At 37.0% G+C, this 27622-nt stretch overlaps 1 protein-coding gene across 7 annotated transcripts in view; it reads left to right on the forward strand.

Moving 5' to 3' along the window:
- Positions 1 to 27622, forward strand: part of ZNF385B (zinc finger protein 385B) — a 170493-nt gene that overhangs the window by 51972 nt on the left and 90899 nt on the right. Inside the window, exon 1 of one of the 7 annotated variants that reach the window (XM_067000079.1) lies at positions 23642 to 23662. The exons of the other annotated variants lie outside the window; for them this stretch is intronic. Within the exon in view, the coding sequence (XP_066856180.1) occupies positions 23644 to 23662 (19 nt within the window). The 5' untranslated portion in view covers positions 23642 to 23643. Of the gene's footprint in view, positions 1 to 23641; positions 23663 to 27622 lie in introns of those variants that run through there. 7 annotated transcript variants of the gene reach the window in all.

The following is a 27622-nucleotide window of genomic DNA, read 5'->3' on the forward strand; positions in this document are numbered from 1 at the left end:
TATTAACGTTATCTTCTCCCAGACACATTTGCATAGTAATTTCTTGCTAGATTTCTGTGCTTCTGGTTGTCATATCTACAGTGCTTCTTGTCAGCTTCACCATAGGGTATCAAAATGGTAATAAGAATTGGTGAGGATGTGGAGCATGGAGGCTTAATAAAATGCCTTTAAAAACAAAACAAAAAAAACCAACCAGAACGGATATTGTAAATTATAATGCAAAATACCTGCGAGTGAATGTCCATTAAGGGAATCTTACATATGGAGGTACTGTATATCTTGATTTCAAGATGGAAAAAAATATAATTCTTCATATAGCCTTGTGGCAAAAATAACAACAACAACAAAAAACACTTGAAAAAAGATTTTATACTTCTTTGTGATATTATTTTTTTTAAATGTGTTCAGGATTGTCTTGGCATAGGACTAGTCATGATCATCATCATAAATGAGAGGCATTTTACTCAGAGCTTGTTGTCTTTTATGCCATAACAATCGAGTGGTTATTTATATTGCAAGCATGTCTTAAAATCCACAGTTTTGTTATGCTAGACTTGTATAAAATTATGGGAAAGACTTTTATCCCCCAAACTTTAAAATCTACTTTGAAATATAATGCGTGAAGACAGTATAGCAAGTAGGAGAAAAAATAAATCTAGGAATGATCACTCTGCTAAAGTCAAGTGATTTTCTCGCTATGAAGAATGTAAGAGGAAGAAATCAGAGACCCTACCTTGGGTTGTGGTGTCTGGGGTATGTTGCTCATGCCCAGGTTTTCAGCATCTTGATTCTAGGTTCTCAGTGATAAATGCACAGAGTCCACATTTTATGCTTGCTGAATCTTAAATTTCTGTACTTCAGTTGAAATATAAACATAAAATTGCATATATTTTAAGGGTTTTTAAAGCATGTTTGTAAGCTGATCATTGCAGTCAGTGTCCTTGTACACTGCCTGTTCATTCATTTCATCTGTCAAGTGCTGTTAAAGTGCTTTTTCACCATGAGATGTTGGGATGGTGTTAAATATTTTGTCCATGTGTCTTAGAATGTAAGTATCTACAAGAGTATCAAGAAAGTTGGAGTGACTGCTGATAGGTCTACACAGTCTGTCTGGGATGCCCCAGTAATTGGAAGGAGCTAGTACCAGGATAGTTTCCCTCAGGTTTGTCACCTCTTTCTCATTGCTTAAGGAAGGAATCAAATTTCTTAGTCACAGGTATTTGTTGCATGAATTTTCATTTCTGTTGTTTATTTAGTGATGATTGAATGGCCAGTTTTGTATTGCTGGACAAAGGAAATTTAGCTTTGTTAGGGTGTTTTATGATGTGTGCAACTGAACCGTTTCCAAAACATACATTTTTTTTAATCTTTTTTTCTTGGTTTTATGCATGTCAGATTTGTGAGCAAAAGCTTGCATATTGATTTTTTTCAGTGCTATGTGAACAAAGAAATGATGTGTTAGAAGGCTAAGTGAATTAATGTCTTTAAATGACTTGGGGATCCTTAAATGAAAGGCTTCATGGAAATACTCTTTCAGATTTTTATTTTCCTGTTACTGAGCTATCTTTGCCTTTAGCCACTTTCTCGGAGACAATAAGCCTTTTTTTTTTTTTTTTTCCTTCTCACATCTCACCTGGTTTTATGTCGAACAGTCCTGCTCATGGAAAATATAAATGACTTCTCTTTGTTAGGTGACTGAGTGTAGTCTTCTACAGTCTTGTGAAACAGGCCAGGGTATGTATTTGGCGTTGCTCCAGGTAGTGAGCGCTTGGAGTGAGCTGGGGCATTGCTTCAGGAAACATGCCGCTTGCAGGAACAGGGCTCACATTTCCATTGGCTGGAAAAGGAGAAACATCAGCTGGAGTCATTAACATCGTTGTCTTTAGGGGTGCATGTAGCTGATCTGCCTGCTTTCCCAGAATGAGCCACTGAAGCCAGTAAATAAGGCAATAAAATATGTCGCAGGTAGTAAATCTTAAACACCAAAAGAAAATAAGATCTAAACAGTTTGAAGAAGAACACGGTTCTTTCAAACGTTAGGAGATTGAGGTTGTGTGGAAGGGGTATGGATAAAGAAAAACTGTGCTATTTTTATAGGAGTCGGTAAAGATTGTATCACAGGAAACTTCTGAAATGCTTTTGAACATTTCAATAATGAAAAAAACAGAAAAGGGAAGCAAGTCTAAGCAATGTCTGAAAGTGAAAACACTTAAAGTACGTGAATGTAACTCAAGGAAATACCTGAGTGCAAGAACATATCCCAAGGAGATATTGGAAATAAGCAGAGTACAGTATTACAGAACTTAAAAATAAGAAATCAAGTTCTGCACACAGTTTTATGGGCATGTGGAATTGATTCAAAGTGTATTTCTTCATAACTGGGCTTTCAAGGATAAAGGCATGACCTAATCTATTACTAAAGCCATTGTTCAAAGCATGATTTGATTTTCAGAATGATTTGGTTATTAGTCTTTTGTCCAATGGGTTAAAACAGCAGTGTTTCAATTTATACTTTTATAGGGATATATATGCTTGTGTGTAATATACACACACAGAGAATTCAAAAATAACTAAAGTTAATTCCAGACTATGAAACAGAGGCTGGCGAAGTACTGTGCTAGTCATCTAAGCAATGATAGATGATTTCAGTGAATTGCAATTAGTTCAGAGTTGTGCATATTCATAATGAGGGCATAAATTATTTGGTTCTCCTTTCAATTTATTTCCCGTTATGTCTAAGCATAGGAAATATGCTTGGGAATTCAGGACTACAGCATCTAGCAAGAGTGGAAAAGACATACCAGTTCAAGTCACTAAGAGATATGTATTACTTAAGTGTCTTTCATAACATAATTGCAGTGCTTTAATTACAGCTGTTCAAAAATATGGCAAGCTTTCTGTGACATTGACATAAATTACTAAAATAATCTTTCTGGGGAAACATCTGGAAGTATTTTGGAAGTCCATAGTTTGGGCTTTCAGCTAGCACAAATCTTGGTGCTTTTCTAGGGTAACCTCAGAATAATCATTTTTCTCAGTTGTGTGTTGTAGCCATAAATAAGATTTTTTTTCTGCTTTTTTAGAATTGTTTTCTATTTACCTTTGGGTTGTTAATATGTAAGGTAAACAAGTGTGCATAAAATTATAATACATTCTATTCGTTATATTATGCACTTACCACTATCATACTGAATGCCCTCAGAATTACTTTGAGATGGGTTGAGCATTTGTTGCATGCAGTTCTTCCTTTTTGCAAACAGAAAGAAACTGCAAGGAAGGAAGGTTTTATGAACTAAATATATAGTGGTGTATGAGATATTCTGGGGTGCCTGGCAGGAGGAAGCTTTAGGAATAACAAGTTTAAGTATCTGTGTCTTGTATTTGTGACACTGGGGTTGCGTTGTTTTGTAGTTTGATGGTTGGTTTTGTTCTTTGGTTATTTTTTAGCCCAGTAACCTTTATGGCCCTTTTCAACTACTGTGTTTACTCTCATTTTTTTACTCTCATTTACTCTTGTTTTTGTCAGTTGAGAATGATGAAATGGCCATGGTTGTCAGCATCTTGGAGGAGAATGGTTCAGATCTGTATATGCCATTAGGAAAACTCCTTCCAGACAGTATCCCTTGTGAATGAAGATGTATTCAACGGAGGGAGTGGATATTCACTGACAGTTTTGGGGTGTATCATTGATCCGAAGGATGAAGATGATTCTCAACCACATTTGTAAAGGAAGTGACTGCCTTCATTGTTTAGTTTATTAGATGAAGAGCGTTCTCCTTCTCCAAGAGCAAGAGATTGCAGCAACACTGCATAATTCAAAAAAGGAAGTTTGATTTTGTTTTTTTTTTTTTGTCTTTTTCAGATGTTGAAAACAGAAGCTAGATAGGCTAATTTGGCATCCATAGTAGGTATTACTGTCAATTCATCACATTCTTTTTCTGGCATGTCATTAAGCTTAGCCCACCAATGGCTGTGCAAGGGTGTTCATGATTAGCACACCATGGTGGTATTGCCCCTAATGTGAGGGCATTGATCATTTGTAGTCCATTTATGGGGAATACTGCTATTCTGAGTTTGTTAAAGAAGATGGGTTGCTCTTGTTTACATAGCTTCTTTGTATTTTTAACGTGTCCCATGTAGTTGATTTCAGATATTCCCTGTCCTTCAGTTATCTTCTCAACTTAGCAACTGATCAAAGGAGAATTATCACTTGCAAAATTAGATCTGTGAAGAAATGTACCATTGTAGCTGTGATCAAGTCACACTTCAGGAAACTCAAGCTGAATCACGGAGTGTTTGTCATAGAAAAGCATTGTTTAGCTGTTGCACAAGAATATAAACAATAAGTTTTACCAACTACTACTGTTAATTAGTTTCTAAAATCTGTCTCTGAGGCAATTACAGATCCATGCACCCCAAATCTAGTATTATGCATTTGGTCCTCTGAGATTTGAAAGGTTTGTGAAGTTTTATGTTGCCAAGCTGCTTTCTACTGAGCACTCTTCAGGGAAGGTTTCTTGCTTTATCCCGTAGGAGTCTTGAAACAATTTCCACTCCAGAAATGTGTTCCTGATTTCCCTGTTCAAGGTGGTAGTGTACAAAGAATAGAGTTGAGGAGCTTGAAACTTCTGCTTTTAGACAGAATGGACTGTCTTCAAACACCTGTGGAAAACATTAAACTATCTTAGTATATGAATATTAAATTGGCAGAAACCTATATAATAATGCAAAATTATGGTTCATGGCTGAATTAGGTCCTGATTTTTCAATCACTAGCTAAGTTTATTTGTGATAGACCACAGGAATGACTAATATGATAATCTTATCAGAAAAAACAATGATACCACAGGGCAAATTGGCCTACAATCTATGCTAAAAAAAACCAAAACAAAACACCTGCGTTTCTTGCATAATAATGTGAGCCTCTATTCATCCATCAATGTGAAGTGCTCTTGTTATTACTTTTTTTATTTTTTCTCTGAAAACTCAGCTGTGGGCTATTGTTGGAGAAAAAAAAAAAACAGTATTAACTATTTTTTTTTAAATATCCATATTGCTGATTGAAGCAAAATTAACAAAGCCAGGAAAACTCAAGGTAAACTTGTATGCTAGTTCATCCTGTGCATATCAGCTTAATGGTTAAACTAAGTGGCATATGTTTTGGTTTCAGCAAGGATTAGTGTGGCAAGGTGTTGAGTTTGCAATCCAACAGAGCACTTGAGCATGTGCTTAAGTTTTTAAGTAACTGTCTTGAAGCTTTATAATTAAACGCAAGTTTCTATTCAGTGACTCAGAGGCAGTAAAACCAATGCAACCTCTTGTACCCTGGAGCTTCACCACTGGTACAGAGTACCATTTAGATTGTACATTGCAGCAAGGGCAAACAGTCAGGCACATTCTGTGAGATGAGTCAAGTACTCCAGCTATTTTTTTTTCGCAAATCCTTAGCTAGATGTGGAAAATTTGAGGTCCAATGTGTCATTATTGGAGACTTCTTGGAATTTGTTTAATTTTATTTGAATTCAGATAATATCACCCACATCCTTTTATTTGTGAGCTTTTTTCTGTGTTTATTACTTTGGTAGGTTATTTGCATTTTTAAGTAAAGTTCCAATGTGATTTTATTGAAATGTGCTCTCATTAAAAATTATACAAAGAGCTATTGATTGTATTAAGCTCTACACAATTGATGGAGAATGACTTTTAATGTGTTTCTAGATTTTGTCTATTTTAATCTGTCAAAGTTGCTTAATTAAATAAATAAATGCTAGAGTAGATTGCGTGTCTACAGTAAAGTGGAAAAGTTTGTATATTTAATACCTAATAAACCTCAACTTGTGTTACTGTGTCTAAACATATTGGCAGTACTACTCGAATTCAGTCAATATATTCTCTTCTTTAGTAACATTCAAATTTTGAATGTAGCTGATAAAAAAGAAAGATTTATCTAATTTTATTCTTTACTGACAGACTTGTGGTTGTACCCAGTCTTATTGTGTTGAATAATTTCAAAAGAAAGAATGGAACTTCAAAGCTAAATTTTTCATTATATTTTGAAATAACTAGTCTTATGTCTGCTCTGAGTTGATGTGAATGAAGTATGTAGCACTGCTGCATGCTTTGTTTATCATTGCACATACAGTAAGATACACGAAAATTACATTGTGAGAAATTGTATGTCTGCACACTTCCTAGAATATTTCCTAGTAATCCTCTTTTCTCCATAAATAATATTCACATTTATTACAAGTATATATTTCTTAGATTAACTGCTTTTTTTTTTTGCTCCAAATCCTCACAATGTTAGGTGTGCAGTTATTTTGGAAATTTCATTTTGTTTATGAACATTTTCAGGCTTTATGATTATGGTACTGAAATTTAACTCATTACCTCTGTAAGATTTATGTATTCAGTGGATATGTGGCTGATCAGTTTCATAACATTTAGAAATTTTTTGCTCTTATTCCTAAAATAAATAAATCTACAATACATTAATCCAGGTAAACCAAAGGGGAGTGACTGAAAGGTTCTGTATAGTACTAATCTACTTAAATATCATCCATGTTTGAGTTATAGATATGAGTAGGGCATTTCCATTATTTCACCATATTTATAACTCTGAGCTTTAGAGTTTTACATATCATAGGTTTGTCATTTTTCCAGCCACACGTGTAATACATGCCTGTCACTGAATTGGAATAAATAGCTAAATTTCATCCATAATTATGAAATAAATTTTGAATACATATTCTCTTTTAATACCATTTCAGTGGTATCCAAATACCTATTTTTTTTTCCCTTGCAGTTGTTGCTGTTGAAAAAGTTTATTCGTTGATAAACCAATTGTTTTTTTTATCATGCTATATACTTTCCCATATAAGTTAAATGTGAATTCATTCATATGCATTATGCTTTGTTTTCATTTGAATTTCCAGAGTTTATTAGTATGTTTTTTAGCACACTTAACTCTTTTACAAGCACTTAAGTAAATGAGATTAAATTAAGTAAGCACTCCATTGTTACAGGCTATGCCCTTTTTAAAGGTGAGAGGAATCCTTAGAGTAAAGATAACAACTTTGAGTTAAATAATGTAAAGTTTTACACCTGACTGTATCTATTAAGTCTTCCTAATTTTTTCCTGAAATTCTTGCTTTTGGTGTATTATGTTTGCAACAGTAACTTCAGCATCCTGATGAAAAAAAAATACATATATGTATATATTTATGTATATATTTTGCATGTGTCCCCTCTGTGCATATTGGCTCCCTAAGGTTAAGTGCCCAAGATGATACTGATCTACAGGGTACTACACAACCAGACTTGGGAAGCATGGGTTCACGGATAAAGGCAAGGAACAAGGTTATAGGCCAAAATAAACAAGTTGATGTAGAAAATACCTGATATATAACCCAGATATGTATCTCTGTTGCTTTTTCAAAAGCTGTGCAATATAAATAGGTTAAATATTAATTCTCTCCCAAACCATCTACTTAGCTACTATAAGATGACAGTTTGTTTAAAATAATCCTTTACAAAGTTTATGATGACAAACAGGGTGGCCATTGGACAGGAATTTCCAGGATAAGGGGTGGCATAAGGTGTTATCTGCTTGCAAGACAAATGAGTTGATGCTCACATTATTTGTGGAAGGATTGGTGGGAGAGAGACCTAATTGCAAAGGGCCTTAGAAGTTTCTGTTCAACAACTAAACATAAGCTATGCTGATACTCCTTGGTGTCTGATGAGAGCTCTTCCACTAGCAGCTGATGCAAGCGAGCTGTGGTGGCTCTGGTCAGCCATATGGAGTCCAGTCCCTGCCTCATGCTGGAGTTGTTGTCTGTTGAGTTTCAGGATAGTTTTGTTTCTGCTACTACGTTCAATGAATAACATCAAACTTCACATAGACTTTCATTTCGGCTTGTAATGGTGGTCATAAATAACTTCAATATCCAAGTACTATCTTCCGTTAGTGTGAAGATCATATTTTTCATTCTCTTCAGCAAGCTGTGGGTTACCTCAGCTCAATTTAGATGTGTATAGGCCATACAGCAGTTCAGTCCCCCTTGATGTGAGAAATTGTGCTAGAGACAAAACCAGAACACTGACACCTTACAAAACAAACTATAGGTTAAATTACAACCAGGGTAAATATTTGAATAAAAAGGAACCAGTGTGGAGAAGAAAGTACTGTAGGGATTTCCTAGCCATATCTGAAACGAGCCCAGAAGGACAATCCTATTGATTTTATTCTTATCCTGATGACCTTGTAGCTTGAGTTAATGGTTTCTAAACTTGACTGAAGAGTTTGCAGGACAGTCCTGTTTGTCTCCGTTCAAGGAGAAAGAAAAGTAATGTGGAGCTGAAAAACAAGACTAAGATTTTGTTTGTTCTCTAAATCTTTAATATGTATTTTAATTTGCATGGGTGTAGAAACAATGAAATTGTATTCTTGTGATCTGATCAAGACTGAAATGCAGTTCATTTGTGTTAAGTTATATACTTTCTTTTTAAAGATCTGGAAGTCATCTGCAACTATAATAAGCTTACCTAACACAAATTCTTGATGAAGGTGCATTTTGGAGAGGAGCAGGGGAAAGCGGAGTGGGCTCATAACAATCTAAAACCCAGGCTATTTCACACGGAGGCATGCGTCGTGTGGCTTCTGAGCCCAAACATGTTTAAGCATATCTGCAGATACATCTATCTGGCAAGGAACTCGTTCCACTTTTTGGAAACTAGGGCTGCAGAGTCATCTGAAGAAATGATCTTTGTGACAGATCCTTAACTGATTTTAAAATTGTCACAGCTTCTGTGACTTCAGACATAAAAATGAATATGCTGTATTTCCTGTAGTTAATGTTAAGATACATTTCAGTTTTTCAGTTCCCACGTGGAACGCTGAACTTCACCTTTGTACACAATGCTGTTAACAGAAGTTGGATACTGGGCATTTTATAGCTGAAAACATTGTGCTCTCATAAATGTTAATTGTCATAGTAGTCTGTAAAATCAAGAAGCACCAAGGGATAACGTAATTTTAATTTTCAAACAATTGTATCTGTTTTAGAATGAAGACTCGTGATTAAAAAAAAAAAAAGAAAAAAGAAAGAAACAAAATAGATCTCATATTTTTATCATAATTGTGGACTTTGCCAGTGGCTGCTATGTGAAAAATTTCTTAAATTTTACTCTTAGCATTTCAGAATATTTGATGTTAAATGAGCAGGATTTTTATTCAGCTGTTCCGTTATTTAGTGAAAGCAGCTCTGATTCTCAAACATGTAGCTGACAGAAAGGATCAGACCAGGAATTACCCATTTTGGGAGGGTTTTCTCATGGAAAGCTTTTCAAAACAAGGGGGAAATTATGTTAAAGCACAAACTGTTTTGTTCTTGTTAAAAAGTTGAGAAAAAACAGAAACTACATAATATATAATAACAATTTGAAAAAAATATATATATATATGTAATGTGGTTTGAGCTTTGTCCTTTAATTTTAATGAATTTAAGTTATGAAAATATGTCTGCTCTTGGGAACTTAAGCATTAATGTCCTTTTGAGTAAGGTAGCTAAGCATGCTTAAACATGTCCTCTATTGTGTAGGCAAGGAAGAGAAATAAAATATAAATTAAAAATATTTATGGAAGGTAGAAAGGAGAAAAAAAGCCTGTTTTCTTTATAATTTGTTTCTCTTTAGTCCTAGGATTTGAGCATCTAATAACAATATGTGATGGCTTCTTTATATAAAAAAAAAAATCCATTTATTATGAACAATATTAAAGCTCATAAATATTAATATCTGTTTTAAAAACATTGACCAGTAAACACTTGACCCTTAGTAAATGCATGTTATTGGTGCAGAGATGTTTGGAAGGATCTTATCAACATCCACTGGTTTATTTCTTGAAGATGTCTGAGACGTCTGAATTTTAAGTTAGTTTCTTGTATTGATCAGCCAGTCTCTCATTTCCTGAACTAATATTTAGCAGAACTTAGTTTTCTGTTTTTCATTTGAGTGCTAGTGATGTTAAGCAGAGGTGAAGTGGCAGGTGTGATTAAAGTGAATACTCAATATCATAAACTGTTTTGTCTTGAATATTCTTTATCCGGGGACTTGTGAGTTGATGCATATTTCTGTTTTTCTTGATAGGTCCAATGCTTACTTTGCTTATGAACTCTTAACATAAAATTGTTCATTATCAACCACGAAATGTCTCCAGTTTGATGTACCTTTCAATATGCTGTTCATTTGAATGGAAATAATTTTTACACTATTGTACAGAATCAGTCTGACAGTTTATTTTCTGTTGCTTGTCATGTGATACTTTGGCTGCCCAAACCTCTTAGGTATCTTAGTACGTCTCCATGTTTGCATACCCCAAGAATGACGTGTTTTTAGGATGTATTGCTTTGAATTCTGCTGGAGTTCTGAGGGTTTGCTTCTTATCTGATTTATTGTTGTGTTGCTATTAATAATTCAAAAATTGACACAGTAAAAAACACATCAGGACAATTTTCTTGCTACAAATCAAGGCTAAATAAAATTTGCAATGAGTTCATTAAATGTGGTTACAGTTACTCAAGAGCATCCTGTTAGTCTGTGTTACCTGTTAGTGATATATACTTTATAGGAACCTGTGTGTGTCCATGGTTCTCAGCTGCATGGGATCAAGACTGGTCTGGAGAATGATGAAGTCATACTGCATTAAGCAAGAGCAATTACTAGGTTAATATACATACATATATATATATATGTGTATATATACATAGTTGAGTTGTTCTCAAGCCAGTGCGATTTTTCTTCTTGCTTGTTCTAGTTCCTCCTCTGTTCACAATTTTGTAACTACCTTTTCATTCTTCTGGTGGCAACATAAAATAATATATCTTCTGATCTATTAAAAATATCAGCAATACTGATTCTTTGGGTTAAAACACATACAAAAAATCTTTTTTTTTCTTTTTTTTTTTTTTTTGAGGGGGGAAGCTCTTATCTGCACAGAGACATAAACAGTAGTAGAGGTTTTGAGGTTCAGCTGCAATTTTCTTCTGGTCTGTCTTATGATGTTGCTTTATCTTAACATATAAAAAAGAGGAAATTATTTAAGTTAAAATGGTAACTAAAATTGCAGTAATAAAGTTCCTACCAGTAAGGTAGGGAGGAGGAAAAATTGTGGCATAGTGATGTATTATACCAAAAATTGATATGACTTCTTTCTTATTGAATGTTATGTTTAGGTCTCCTATCTATTACTAGACAAAATGGCTCTTTTCCTATGGACTGTACTATATATATTGGGAGTGACTTGGAATTTAAGCAAGAAACTCTGTACATGCTGAACTCTGGAAGTCATTGCAGAGTTTCAATGGCTGTTTTAAAAAAGAGTGAACAGGACATAAGCTCTTTGATAAGTGTTAATTTACCATTCTTGTGACTTTTTTAGCACTTTTTTTCATGATCAGCACATGTATGTATACTTATAAACTTTATTATGATATGTTGTTGCAAAACTGGTTAAGATTAAGCATGTTTTTGTTCCATACTGAAATTTCAGAAAGTAGTTGAAATGACCAGGGCTGGTTATGATGTTCCTCAGCCTTTGTGTTTGGATTCACAGCCAGTCTTTTCAGACATGGTTGCTGTTTTCTTTCTTTCTTTATACATATGTTCTTGTTGGGAAAAATAATAATAATAATTAAAAAAAAAAAGTCCATTTATCTGTAAGGAAAAACTAGGATATCAGTTTACCTCAAAATGGAGATGTGAGGTTGGAAGATATATTTTGATGCCAGTCTTCATTTAACTATATAACTGGTCAGCCTTTCCAATGAAAATAAAAGGTTACATGAAGGATTGAGACAAAGCTGCTCTGGCCTTTCTTTGCATCTCAAGTTTCCGTACAGATCTAAATCTGACTCTGGTATAGATGCAACACTTGTCTCATTAGTCAGTTTTTCTCTTGTCAGGGGCCAGTAATGCTGACTGATACAAATGGATGTGAGCTGTCCGGGAGGGGCAGGCAGGAATTTACTTGTGTTATTCTGTTCAGAGTTGTCCAGAAATAAAATACATTTTTGTTTAGCTGATTTCTTAGTGTTGAAATATTTGTATTTCACAGTTCTGTTATTGTTATTCTTTGACACTTGCTTACAATGACGGGAGAAAGTTGCTTGGCTGCAGGTCCAATTCATTTCTGAAGAGTACAAAGATTTTATGTATGGATCCTTTCTGAGTTTCAGGAGAGACCCATCTCTGTCTCGTGATATGTTTGAGAATGGCCACGGTTGCAGGTTAACCCACTGCAGAGAGAATATGCTCTGTGACAAGATGGATATTGGTCCGTCTTCTCTCTGATTTTGAAGGACTAAAAGTGCTTGACTTGTAGGATTTTAAGAACAATCTAAGTAATTACACAAACTTTATTTTTGTGCATTACTATTTATATAGATTATTTTTGCCTTGTATACATCTTCAATCCTATACATCTTTCTGAGATAATTATTTTCTTGTATACAAAATATAACTACTTTTAATGACTTGAGATAAAAAATGAAATGCTTCTTTACCTGTATGCCCTTCTTTAGACTTTCTCTAGAGGTCCCATTTTTTTAAAATATGCAACGAAAGTCAGTCTTTCCATTATTGAGTTTGTCTCTAAGAAGTGAATTTTTGGAAGAACATAGTAAAGAAAGATGTTATTTTTACCTACAGAATGTGAAACTGAGAAGAGGAAATCTTAGTCTGAGTTATCCTAAGGTCAACCATTTCTGCTCATCTCCCATTAAGTCTGCTTAACTACTGTGTACCAGTTAAATTTTCCTTTGAAACTGATAAAATGAAAGAAGGTATGACATGCTCAGTAGAGCAACAGGCATGGAGAAAAATGCAGGAATAGTAAAATTATACCTTTCTTCTTAAATAAGTGCAGATTGGTCAGGAGCGAGGGAGCTCCTTTCTCCCACTGCCCTTTGCTGAGTGCAGGCACTTGTTAAAGTACTTACTTTAACTGGCACTACTGCAGTCAGCAAGCCTGAACCACTTAACTAATCCATTCCCAGAAAAACATACTTTTGTGTATTGCAAGAAGAAGTGAAAATGAAATTTAAAAGTACAGACCACCATTATTCATCTACCTTTGAAAGGAGGTAGGGTGCCCTAGCCTTGCAGGCTGCTCTGTGCAGCCCTGTTGCTAGATGCTCATGTCTTCCTTGGACCTGAAAGAGAACATCCCAGGTAAAGTACAAATCCACTGAAGTAGTGACCTGGAGTTGCCATGAAATAGTGTAGAGCACAGAATAGCAGGGCTGCGGTACAGAGAGTCACTACACCAGTCAGAAAGTCTGGGGAGATGAGAAGCAGGTGACTTTTCAGGCCCAAATTCATATGCTGGAAGCACCCTTAACTGCTTTGCCAGCCTGACCTGCAGGGCAAATTTAAAGACAAGTGAATGTAGGGCTTTAATGTCCCTCTGTTAGGCTTGTAGGTAGGTGCTGGCTCCATCTGCTGCCCGGTACAGCATTTAACAGGTCCTGTAGACTCGTTTCTCTATCCTCTTGCTCTTGGTGCAGGAACTCATTTGCATTTGGTGGATGGGGGTGGACATAAAAGAAGAACCCTCCACTGTGATCCTATCAGATGCTTGATGCTGGACCAAGGAATTTTGGAGCAGTTAGTAAGAATGATATGGGAATTTTTTGATATAAATAAAGAGGGATAGGGCATTTTATCATCATTATTTGATTGCTAGAGTAGACATGGAAATTAATTTACTGTTATCTCAGAAATATTCATAATAATTATGGTGCAAGTTATCTTTTTGAGGTGTTTGGTACAGTTCTACAGCTGTCAAGATGAGGAGGCCTTAAACACTGACTCATGCACAGTTAAGTGGTCCTCTGCTTAAGACAATTAAAATTTCCTTCTCTAAACTTAGGCTTTATAGTTAAAAAAAAAAAAAAAAAAAAAGGAAATATTGAGTAGTATCGATTTTTTACTGAGCCCGTGAGGCCAGATGTTACTGGAGAAAGGGACCTAGGAATAATCGGGTACATTTGGAGAGTACTGATGACAACTCTTTCTCTCAAGGTTTGATTTATCCTGAGTACTTCTTCAAGGAAAGTGTCCAAACCCCCTTCACATGCTTTAAAGAAAATGTAATTGTCTCTAATTTTCTTTAAACTGTCTTTATCCCCTGTTAGGTGCCTAAATGCTGTCTGGCTAAAGGAGGTATGGACTGTACTGTGGAGTCCATGGTGATCAGCTCTTCTTAGTTCCTCTGTTCCTATACATTTATTATCTGTGTTTCATTCTGTGACAATGCATAAAGCTTCCCTAGGGAACTGACTTGCTAAACAAAATCTGCCTTGTAGTATCATTTCAAGTAGGACAGATGTAAGCCTCATCCATGTTATAAGGTTTTGCCCATATATTTTTTTTTAGGACTAGACTATCATCGTAACTGGAATTAGTACTGGATAAGCAGGCAAAACTGCAATTGCACTGCTTCAGCAACATTTGCTTAAAGAAGCTTGAGTAGTGATTTTATTTTATTTTTAAGGGTAGCCCAGACTTAAGCTGAGGTGCAGCTGAAGGACTTCAAGTCCCAGACACAGCTGACTCAGTTATCCAAGGACACAGTATCTGCAATTTCTTTCTGCTTCTGTGTAGTTTCAGAGGCTTTTTGAAACTGGTCTGAATGGTAGATAATAGTGAAATAGCCCTCAGGAATGATCACCAGATTAGGAAAAGATTAGTCAAACAGCTTTACACTTCTATTTTTGTTTAGATAACAACACTACTGAAATAAGTGAATTTGAATGAGATTTAGATGGAAAAAATTAATATTCATGTTTGTTGCATTCAAAAAAAAAAGTGGTGCTTATCTGTTTTTCTCTATGACAATTAAAAACTCAATTATATTTTTATGGGCATAAATTTGTCCTGTCATGGATTGCAATATGTTGGTACTTTGCCAAAGAGGTGGCAGACTGCAGTGCTAATCCGTTGAAGAACACAGCAATTCATTTTAAGAAATCTGTGAAAATGTATGCCATTCCAATTGAGCAAACCCAGATGACTAATTAAATTAGATTACTCAAAAATTCATAACAGGTATCTGGAATGACCTCACTGCTATCAGTGCTTTAAATGTCCCTGGAGAACTTGGATTAGCCAAGTGAATACTCTGATGAAGGAAGGGCATCCTCTGTGAGCAGGTTGTCCCAAAGGGCTAAAACAGGTGTGTCTCCTATTCCCTGGAGGAAATAATCATACCTAAATGCATGTAAAAAAGGCAGCTAAGGTATCAATAAGAAGCTTAGAGGTTAACATTGCAAGATTAGTTCTTTATCCAGACTGGAAAGAGAGGATGTCATCCATATATTGCAAATAACGTTCTGGGCAAAAAGCTTACTGAACATAACATGATTCAGAGAGAAGGCAATTACTTCATTTTGAAATACTGAGCTTTTGGGCTGGTAGCAACATACCTTACACAAAAATCATGTGATGCTTTTAGAAGCGTAAGCTTTGGATGCTAAAGTGCAAACTGATGGAATTTTCCATCAAAAGTGCAGGGGTGGAGGTCTGACAGTGAGTCCAGGCCTGCGGTGCTGTTCCTGGGGGTTGGGAGGAGGCAGGGTGGTTTTTCTGCTCCCATCCAAAGCCTGGAAATTTTCAGCCAACCTTCTGTACATCTCACACTTGTTCATACACAGCTTTAGGAGCATATGTTTGTATTCGTATTAGATATAAATACTTATGGAGTCTCACAGACATTTAAACAACCATGTGCATCTGTGAACCTGCAAACCTTTGGGGATGGATTTTAACAGGTGTAAATCTGCTTCTAGTTCTGATGCGTCTGTACAGATGCCATCTCTGGAAAGCTCATGCACAATTTGATGGCTTTGTAGAAAGAGAAGGCTGGCTGCCAAGAAAAATTAACTCAGTGTCTTGTGTCAGTTAAGCAGTTTAATTGGCTTTCACACCTAAGGCAGAAATAAAAACGAGCTACTACTTGTCACCATGCTCTGGGGGAGACTGTTCTTTTTGAAGAGTAGCACACATCTGTCTGTTTCAGAGGGAATTCATTACAACAGACCCTGTCGTATTGTACTGGCATTCAGCTGCCTAAGCCCAGACACTTTCCCTCACCCCGCAGCGCAGAGCCCTTGGTCTACTTCTCAGCCACATCTTCCACTTCCAAAATACAATGACATGGATTCTCATGTGCTGGGTGTCTCTGTTCCTTGCAGCTTTCTCCTTTCCCATGACCTGCAAAGTAGCTGTGCCGGGGTAGGAGTGTGCTTTTCACTCCAGCCAGCTGTGGGTATCACTGCTCTGGTGGACTGCAGAAATACTTTAAGGTTGCAGTATGAGATCCAGTGCAAACCCAGAAAAAATAGCTGCTAACTTGAGCATCACCAAAAAGGAAAAGGATTCAATGTACAAGAAGAGCAAACAAAGAGGCCAGTATCATCATAGCTGCACACAGTGCAATTAAGTGCTAATTAAGTAGAGAAATGATAGATGGAAAGACAAAGAACAGGAAAACAGAGAAAGTGGCAAATGGAGAGGAAGGATTGAAGGGAAGGGAGTTTGGGGAATGTGCAGTTCCCTTCTAATTTGGAGAGGCTGTGTGGGAGAAGATTGGAGCCAATACACAGTCCACAGAAGAACAGACATCTTGCTTCACATTTACAGAGCAGGGGTGGAAATTGTGCTTCTCGGATTGTGCCAGTTAAGCAACTCAGCCCCTGAAAGCAGGAGACTTTTCTCAGCATCTGTTTTACAACTATAGCTTAACACAAATGCTGAGTGAGTTGCACTATGTCATACTTGAATCCTTTTGAAACACCCAGATTAGGATGAGACTGTATAGCCTTCCAGCCCTGTATTTTATCAGAAGTATTTTCATCTGTGGAAATTTCCTGTTGTGCCCTGCCATTAAATGAGAATGTCCATTCAGGGGGGGAAAAAAAAAGAATGCAAAATCTGAGCAGAAACAACCATTAATGTCTCAGATAAGTCTGCCAATAAATTCCCCTAATGAGTGAACCTGTGAATTAGGGATGGTAGTTCCTTACATGGTTTCATTTCTTTTCTGTTCCTTCTTGCATCAGGATGTTGTTATTTTCATAACCCAGCACTCAAATATCACAAGGTAATTTTGAGCCATTACTAGTACAAATTTGAACAAGTCATTGGCTTGCTCTATCCATTCTGAGTATTATTTATGAAAAAGACCAGTCCTGCCAAAAATATGAACTTTAAACTGATCAATATGCCATTATCTGCTTAAAAATGTAAATAAAAAAATCACTGCCTCAGCTGTTTTTATTTATTTTTTTACATTTGCTATGCTGCTGCTTCTAATTTAAAATTTTGTTCTGAAATGCTACAGAGAGAGGCAAGAAGGGCAAATGAGCAGTTTTTATGAGATTGTCTTTAAAATGGGATTAATGGGGTTTTAAACTATTAGCCCTTAGTATAGTACACCTGGATGTGTCATTCATTCTTTTTATGGCTTCATAAGAAACTGTCTTTTGATACTTCTTGTCTATGTTAAACTTTTTGGCATAATAGTACTCAGAAACAGTATGTTTCTTTTTTTTTTTTTTTAAATTCCTAAGCCTCTTGCAGTCATCGGAAGGATTTGAATGTATTTTCAAACTAAATAATTGCTTAGAAGGCTGTATTAAACTTACATTTTCATGTCAGTATAAATGTCTTTCTCATTTTTTATCATCAATCTGACATTTCTGCGACTGCAACCTACTCTGCTTCCATTTATGCCATGAATTGATGATTGGTTTGCTAAAGTCCATTATCCCTTAACAACAGAGAGAAACATGCTGATTAAAAAAAGTCATGAGCATACTCGTCTCCCAGAGCCTTTACCATATTTTCATATTTCTGGTGTCAAACGAAAGGATGGCTCTCAAGATAGAGTTCCTTTCAAGGTATTCTTGATGGCAGAGTCAAATACTTTCAGTACAAATGAGACAGTATCTCTTTCTGGTATCACCATATGCCACAATATGCCTGCCCTTGCACAAGTTGTAGGAGGTACTTTCAGTAGTCTGAATCCCTGTCTCCTATTGCCTTTTCCTATTTTCTTTTGCCCTGAAAGCACTCATGCCTTCATTCAAGCACAAATAGCTTCCCCAACCTGACCGTGAAATCCTTTGCACCACAATTTGGAATCTCTAGGGCATGAGAGTTGCTTCTTCCTCAGCATCAAAGTGCTTTGCAAATGGCATAGGAATGGTTAAGCTTTAGTGGTGGTTGTGTATTTTTTCTTTCTTTCTTTAAATGTTGTGTCATCACTTTCTAAAAAAGCTGATTGTGTTTAAGGAACAATGTCACTGGCTTTTATCTGTTGTGATGGGATAACTGCTTTCCAGCTCTAGTAAAGATGTCTGAACAGGTCATTTAAAAAAAATAGAAATCAGAATAGAACATAGCAGAGAAGATTTGGTATTATATAGCAGGGCATATCATGCACTTTTTTTTTTTTTTTTTTTGACTTTGGGAAAGTCACAGATGCTTTAATTCATTACATAGAAAACCTGATGTACTTGTCATCTGTATCCTTTTTGGTACTGCTTACTCACATTGAAATCTCTTAGGTCAGGAATTCTTGTATGCAGAGTTCTTAGTATTGTGAAGCTTAATGTCTACTTGACACCTCTCAGCATCCCTGTAATACATAAAATTAAAAATCATCAAGGGATATTTTATAGAATTTTGTATAGACTAGCTTGTAGCTAGTTAAGCTCTGTGACTCCCCTCTATTCACGTTATTTATGAACTCTTTTTATCATTAACATTATGATGAATATATATCTATTTGAATTTTGGAAGCAAAAGCTGGGGAAGATATATGTGCAACTTAAAATTTTGCTGTTTTCAAGTATAACCTTTTTTTCTATTCTAAACTTTTCTGAAGGTTATACAGAAATCCAGTGCAAACTGAGTTGGAGAACTGGAAGGCTATGAGTCTTTCAGAATCTGTGCTTATTGCAATAAGGAGGGGGTAAGGGGATCTGATGTACCTCATGTGTAAGTTTCTGTTTTCCAGTGCCTGGTAGCACAAGATCCAAAGCAGAAAATAAATTTGTCATTCTTGTTTTCTGACTGCAGGGAAGTACTTACTTAATGGAATGACTCTGAAATGTCTGCTGTCATCTGGACCTTATAATGACAAATATTTATCTTAGGTCAAAATTTTATCTGTGCTTGACAATGTCTCCTGCATGTTCCTGTGTGTCTGTACAGTAGGATCATGTTATTCTACCAGTCTCCTGACTTCTGTTTTGCTCCTTCAAATTGAGATGATTCTTAGGGATTGCATAAAATGCATTGGATGAAAATGCTGCTTGAATGTGACCTTCAGAAACCCATGCATGTGTGACAGGTTTGCACAGTTGCCTGGTGAAGCTACCTTCCTTGCTTTTGCTTTGAATCCTGCCTTGAATTTTAAAAACAAAATGTGTGTGATTTGGTACTTCCTATACTTAGCAGAATTTGGAGCATGGGTGTGAATCCTTTATTATAAGAGGTAGGATAGTTGTGTTTTTCATTGAACAAAGGTTTTTTTTTTTTCTTATACTAGCTGCTGGTTTAAGTCAGTCTCTCTGGAGAGTACTTGCAGTTCATTGGTATGCATTGCAATATTCCATCTATCTGTCTTCATTATGAATTCATCAAGATCTTAACACTAACATTCTTCTATTCAACATATATATTTGAAAATATTTGGTGGACAGAAATGAGGGTTAAGAATCATGATGGGTAGTACAATAATAATATGGTCAAAAACTTAGCATAAAAGAACTTACTAGTAATTACTAGATGTAGCAGCTACAGTCAATTTTTTTTTGTGAAAAACTTCTGCAACACTTCTGTATGCAATTAGTAGATGTTGCACTGAAGATAAAACCTTGAGAACAAGTACAACAAACCTGAAGAATTGTTCATGCATAGAAAACAAAGGACTAAACCTAAAGGATCTAAGCACAGTCATGCAGAGAAGCCTCTTATGGGTTTGACAGCAGGATGCTATTATTACTGTTTGACGCTAATCTCTATGGAAGTCCCAAGTGCTAAATTTTGGAATTCTGGAAGGATGACTTGCTCTGTGCTCAAGCTGAAAGTAAAGTACATCTACATACACTGTTCATTTTGCTTCAGTCACATCCTGACTGTACAGTTCTCCAGGTTTCTAAGCATCAGCCAAAATATAAGCCTGTTATATCACAGCCTGCTAGGGAGACTTGTCTGTATCAAAGCAGTAGAAAGAATGGAAGTTCAAACACCATGTTTTATGTAGATATTGTTGGATTCTAAGTTACTTTTGTTATTAAAACTTATTAGCCAAAGATAATAAGTAACCTATTACAAATGCTCAAGTATCACTTCTCCAGCCTTGACACATGAGAGATGCCAGGAAAACACAGGGTGTGTGTAGAAATTTAAAGCATTAACTTTGGTAAAAAGATACCACCTGAGGATCTTACCAGTTGAGCTCTCTGTCAGCTCTTCATTCTTGGCTATGGGAGCTGCTCGTGAGCAAGTCCTGAGTGTACTTGCCCTCAGATAAGCGGCTCGACAGCTGCTTATCTTCTTGCTGCTCTGCAGTCCCAGCGTGCATGCTCTTGTGCATGCTTTCTTTCCTTTAATGAGATTTGTGGTAGTAGGTACCAGGCTTGCAGTGAATGTTGTACCGCCTTATCTTGTGGAAGGTCAGCACCTGATAGCTAGCTGGGAAAAAATGCATTCATTTTTGTCATATTTCATTTACCATTGTTCTTTGCCTTTTTTACCTTCATTTCTCCCTAATGTTTTTGCTTTCTTTTCACTTCTCCCTATCTGCCTTTCGCTATCTTACAACAACATTTTGCCTTGCCTTTTATTCCATTCCTCTCTCACATACTATGCTGTGTTGTTTTTTTTAAGCCCTTTTCCCCTCATCTTTCTCCTCTGTATTCCACTGTTTCTCTCTCTAGTTTCTCTTCCAGCACCTCCCCTAACCTTTGTTCCTTCTTTAGCTCTTTAGCACCATCTATAATACAGTAGCTGCATGACCGCTTCAGGCTGGTGCTCAAATGGAAAGTGTTCTCCTCTGGCTTCTCTCCTCACCCCCGGCAGGCCAACGCGCTTGCAGTGTGGAGGAGCCATATCAGTACCGGCACTGGCTGGGTATCTCCAAAGGGCCCTGGTCAAGCCCCAAAATAATCAAGGGACCTCCACAATTGTGGGACAGTGGGCGCTAGTAGGAGTAGATGGGAGTTAATATGTGTTTTAAATGGCAGGGAGGGGCGATTTGGAGTTAAAACTTAGACTGTCTGGTCCCAGAAATCACATTTTTAATGTGAGCTAGAGGGCAGGCCAAAACCCTGAAACTGTGGTTAGTGAGTCCTGAGAGTGTGCCTTCAACTGAAGGCCAGTCTCTGAGAGACCAGCTGCTGTGTGCTGTTAAGGGAAATAGAAGGGAGCTACAGTGCATTGAAGCAGCTACTTGGTTGGACCTGAGCATGCCAGTGCGTTGTGATGGCTTTAACAAGAAGCTATCAAGCATTGCCAAAAAGGAGAGGTTACAGACATTGCAGACATTGAACAAGTGGAGGGAGTCAGGGAAGCATGCCTGCTGGTTCAGGGGCATATAGTCCTTGCCATTTTGTCTTCTTATAATGCACAAATATACCACATGCTTATGGAACGTATGAAACACTTCTGCAGTTTACGGTGTACTTAAAAAAAAAAAAAAAAGCTTTCAGACTTCACAGAAAATACAAGTAGTAGTATTATTGTCAGCATGAGAGAATGTAGTATTTACTTGGGAATACTGGTCATCTTGCTAAGTCATCTGAGTCTATATAAAATCCACATAAAGTTTCATAGAGTTTTGGTGCTGCCAATCCCAAGTGCGCAATGAGAATGAGTCACATCTTCCAAGATCACAAGATTTGCTTAGAATCAGAGGGGTTTATTTTTAATTGGGTTTCATTTTTATTTGCCTTTTTATGTCAGAACTGATTCATTTTTTCCACTGTTTTTTTTCTGAGATTGTTACCGCTAGCAATGTCCCTCCTTTTAAATAAAAAATAAAATAAAAATTTGAGGGGACTCTTAAGAGTACCAAATAGTTCAGGACATGTAACAAAATCAAGTAATTGCTGCCAATTCATGTTGGCAGGTAATTATTGAAGTAAGCTGCTTTTTAGTAGAGAGGATGAGGAGTGGGAGGCTCTAGAATACAATAAGAAGATTAGGCTGAAGTTTCATGTGTGCTGCTTTGAGTAACCAATAGTCACAGCCTAAAGAAGGGTGTTGTCACTGGAACAGTGTTTTATGAAGGACTGCATACAAAATGAATCTGTTCAGAAACATTTTGTCTATTATTTCTAGGTTTGAGGTAATTTGTTCCAAGCAGTTTGCTTTTAAAAATCCTATTCTCCCTCTCCTCCCATCCTCTCATTTTTATAAAAGCAAACAGGGAAATTAAGTAGTTCTTATCTCTGTACATCTAAGGCAAAGCACTGAAGTGGGAGGGTTCTATACGAAGTTTGTTTCATAATCCTCAGTTTGACTATGAGGAATTGTCTGACTTTACTACAACTGCACAAATTTGCATCAGATAAAGAACTGTCCCTAATGCTCTTGGACTTCCCGGTGGTGCGTGAGTGTGGGTGTTTGTTTTGATAAACTTTTTTTTTTTCAAGCATACTGATTTAGTTGTTCTTGGAAGCATTCTTCTGAGGTGTCAGAAGTTCTGTACAGACCACAGCTGTGTATGTGTTGCAACAGCACATCCCAAAGCAAGATGATCCAGGGCATGGACACCTCTTTCCATTAGCAATTTATTGTTCCAGTCCCAGCTTTCAGGTGTCTTGCCTTTTGCTTTTGCAATAAGAGGTTAACTGTGATTGCACAGAACCGGTCTGTCATGGGGTTTAGTGGACTTGCGGTACTTACCATGGTAGCAGTAGCATTCTGAACATTTCTATTCCATGTTCAAATTAGGGTTGGAGGTGATTTTTGAGCCATGCAATTCCAGGTTTAAAAAATCTCAAACCAGCTCACTGCTGATATTTCTTTAAAGGAAGCATGTTGTATCTAATGAGACAAATTCAGCTGTGAGGTAATCAAGCACTGTGGTAACATCAGACATTCGCTTTTGCAGAACCTGAATTTAGCCTACTGTTTAGACACTTAGTTTTGTGTAACCAAACACCCTGTGTAACACAGGAGTTCTGCAAGGAGTTTTTGCCTCGCTCAAAGATTAGGCAATTAACTAAAAGCAGTTTCAGGGCAGCTTTATTAAAATATACCACTTTAAAAATTTAATGTAGTGGTGACTTTTTTTTTTTTTTTCCCCCTTGTGGTTTTGTTACCTCAAATTAAAGTGGCACCAGCTACTGACTGTCTCTGCATCACTTCGGTGTAGTCTGAAGAGGTGTCATTCACCAATGAGAGTGAAGTAAAGTATCCCTGCGGCTTTATGGGGCAAGGCATATTTCTTAGCAGCTCGAGTTCAAACCCTACTCAAAACTCAACCCGAGTCAAAAAAGGAGTTTGTGGGAACGTTCCCTTTGCTAGATCTATTGTGCAGAGCTTCATATTTTGCTGAACTAACTGTAGATGAGAAACATGCTTCTGGGTAAGTAATACCATGTGGAGGTTGAAAGCTGTCTCACCTAGCTGCATAATAGAACACTGTATGCTTGCTCCGGCTGAACGGAAGGAAAAATGCACACAGTGTTTCTGCCGATTTGTTTTTTAATAGCAACCCATTAGTGAAAGCTGTAATTGTGTGCTATAGTTTAGGAGCTGGGTAGTTGAATTAGGAAATATTAGCTTTGCGAGTGTCTGTGATCTATTTTTCTAGATACTTTTTCATCTTTAGGTAAAGTACATCAGAGAAATACAAATGCCAAAATCAGCATTTGAACTTTCTCTCTTTTTTTCCCTTGTTAAGATGGTAATCATGACATTTTCTGAAGGAAGGCTATAAATGAAAATTCTTGTTAGTAAGCCCATTGGAAGAATATATTAAATATTAAAATAAATTTGTTTCTTACTTGTGAACATGCTGATAGTTGAGCGTAAAAGTTTAATGCCTGATTATTGAATGTATTTAATTTCCTTTTAGTATTATGCTGCTAAATCCTGTTGACTGATACAGTGTTATATAATAGTTTCAACAACCATAAATAGTAATAACATTTGAAATAGGTAATGCCTTCTTGTGTATTTTAAAGAACAGCTTCAAATTATCGAGCTTATGAAATGTTAATACGTTGCAGATTTCACTGTACTGCTTAACAGCAATGTTAAAAATGTGCATGATGCTTTCAGAAAGTTCCTCTTAGGATGTCTTGTTAGGTTGAAAGCAGATAAATTCTCTCCTTCTATCCTCAAAGTCCTGCTTGTAGTTAAAAGATTACCTTGTAGAAAACATTTTTATTTCGTACAAGGCAACCTTATCGGGAGGAATGCAATTGGTATTTTTTTCAGATATCAAAATAAATACTGATGAAATGCTCATTTGCAGTGAATTGAACATTATAAAACACTCCCTGCTCTCTGTATGATCATCCTTGGGCTGTGGAAAATTTGGCTTCATAGGCTTTCATTGTTTTTAAAACATTTTTTTTCTCTCAGTTTGCCGAGAAAGACATGTGTCCATTGACCATCATTTTTGGTTACCATCTTCTTGTTTTAACATTCTAAAGGCAAGAAAATGCCCTAGGGAGATGATTTTGTTAAGGGCTTAGGATTAGTGTAGTTTTTAAATTGGTCAGATTTAAGCAAAATAAGTTGCATGTTTGTAGGTGCTTCAGGACTGCAAGTATAGCTATTTCGTAAGCATTTATGCCTTGCCCGGTCTCTCTCCATATGTGCCCGAGACATTGTGCTCACGTTTCATTTAATGACCACAGTATTGCAGCTTGGGTGCTGAAGTGTTTGTGGTAGGGAAATGCCTTCTGATTTTTCTAGACCTTTGCTTCCCTGTCTCATCTTGTGTATTCAGACACAGTCATGATGATAATTCGCTGTGTTGTGAAGAAATGTGTGCTATGGAAGGTTTTAACAGCAAAGTCTGAGAGAAATCTGCCCCTTTGGTTGTTCCTACTGCTTGCTCAGTGATTTCAGCATTCTGTATTAGAAATGTATTTGTTTTCTCTGAACTTGGAGCCTTCCATGCCTTCTTCAGGATGCTTATTTAAGATCACTGGTCAGACCTTCCCTGTGTACTACCATTATCAAGGTAACAGCAAGATTCATGTTTACCTGCGGATTCTCACTGGCTCAAGTGACGGCCCACAAGACGAGCAAGGCTGCTGCGTGTCACTTGCAGCAAAGGGCTGCTGGGCAGTGCAGACAGCCCCAAATCTCAGTACTGCCTGCTCCCAGGAGATGAGGTCTAAGTGCTGGGTGGTCTGTGGGGGCCAGGCAGTGGTTGTCTGCTGCTCTTGGCCAACAGCTGGCAAGCCCAAGATGACACTGTCCTGGCAACGTGGCTTGCAAGCAGAGGGAGAGAAGTGAGAGTCCCAGAATTGGTATCAAGCCTTAGGGGACAGTTACAGTGCGATGAAAACTGCAGAGCAAATTCTGTCTGTGCAGAAAGTTTAAAGAACAAACAAAGAAACAAACAGAACAAAAAGGTTGTTTTAACTTATCAAAACTGCTTTATACAGAACATGCAGCTCTGTTAAACTGGGAGACCCAACTGAAAGAGGAAACCCAATAAAACGTGGAAATTTGTGCATGGAAGATAATGTGAATTTTAGCAAGGGTAGGAGCACGAAGCAGCAGTGAGGGCAGAAAAGGGCGTGTTTGAACAGGACCCTGGGCTTACGATGGGTGTCTGGATAGCAAGGGTAATCCAGATGTACATAAGTACTCCACTGTGACTTTGCCAATGATATTTCTTAATAACAGTAATTTAAAAAAAGCCCTGTCTGTAGGAAAGATGAAGCCAGCCTTACTGTTAAGCAGGATGTTCAGTGATGGGCACTAAACGGCAGCATGCACATAAAATTTGTGTCATAGGTTTGTGTTTAGATAGGTGAATATTCCAGGTGCACACACAGATTTCTTGATTTCTGCAAGTAGATACTTGGCTTTGTTCAGTACTTGAAAATTTGGCCTTTGGGGAAAAGATGCTTTTATGTGCTCTAATACTAAAGTGCTTCCAGCAAACTTTAAAATCGTCACATTCTGGAGTTGCAGAGAACATTGAGATCTTTTGGATTGACTTATTCAAATATCCTTATAGCTGATGGTGTGCTCTCTTTTGAATAAATTCAGGAAAGATTCATCCTAAGCTGTTTCTATCCAGTACTGCTTTAAAGAAACAGGAAAATATAATCATTTCGTCACTTAAAGCAGCTTAAACCTTCAGGGGGAAAAGGGTTACTACTTAAATTTCAGATGAAAGGAGCGTTTTGTGAATTCATCTGTGTCATGTATTCATACCTGAATTAAAATGAGCCGTGATGTACTGCTGTTTCTCTGGAACATTACATAAACTTCCCTGTTCTGAACCACGCACAAGTTTGAAATGTGCAAACAGAACTGAAAGAAACTTTGCAGTAGTTTCTCCACAAGCAGGAAGCCTAATATTTACACTACAATCAATAGGGTAGTGGACACAAAGACAAGCAGTACTCTCTCCTACAAAACTTGGTTTAGCTGGTAAAAGAAGGTAGGATCCCTGTGAACAACAACTTTCTTTATAGTTAAAGATGGGTACAGTTGGGGATGGGTTTGGCTTGAATTCTGCAGAACCTTGTTGGCTGAGATTTGGAGTTGTGCAATTAAAGCAAGGGATTGTTTAGAAATGTATTTGGAACAGATTTCTTCTGGTTTAATTCCTGGGATTTTGATCAGGTCTTTCACTTGCATTTTTGTGAGACTCCATATATTAGTTGTGGAACAATCTGGTCCTGATATGGCTTGGCATGGTTTCTTTCTGTATGGTATACCTGTATCTTCCTGAAATCCTTTGTTGTGATATTTATTTCTGTTTGTGCTGGGTGACTTCAGGGGCATGTTCTCAGGCTTGTAGGCAAGGGAAGCAAGAACACAGCCTACCTCAGTGCAACCAGAAAGGGACAAGAGGGGACAGCAAACAGTATATTTAATACTTGTAATTGTCTCAGCTGTAGGGCTGATAATATTAACTGACAATATAAGATGAAATTTTTCAATTCTAGAGGAAGGTTGCTGGATCCAGGAACTTTTCTGAAGTGAAACCTGTCTTGGTTCCTTTCGTTTCCAATATACTTACTGTGAGGACTCTGAAAAATGTTGTTCCCTAAATTCTGTGGCTAGGAATGATTGTAAATAGCATGTGCTATGTGCAAAGAATTATTGAGAGAAAGACCTGCCTGCCCCCTTACTCCTTGAGGAGACCTGTTCATTGGAAGGAGGGCAGGTAGCTAAAGTATTGAGACACTGTGCTAAATTTCAGTTTTGAGAGTGGACATTTTGCTCACTACCCTGGTGTTCTTTTTCACTGCTCCAACTGTTGTAGGGCACCAAGTATGTGGAGGTTGAAGGTATGACACGAGCTTTAGAGTAGCAGGATTGTTTCTGAGATTAGCTGGAGTTT

The sequence above is a fragment of the Anser cygnoides genome, chromosome 6, assembly GCF_040182565.1.
Source record: "Anser cygnoides isolate HZ-2024a breed goose chromosome 6, Taihu_goose_T2T_genome, whole genome shotgun sequence".
Classification (NCBI taxonomy): domain Eukaryota; kingdom Metazoa; phylum Chordata; class Aves; order Anseriformes; family Anatidae; genus Anser; species Anser cygnoides.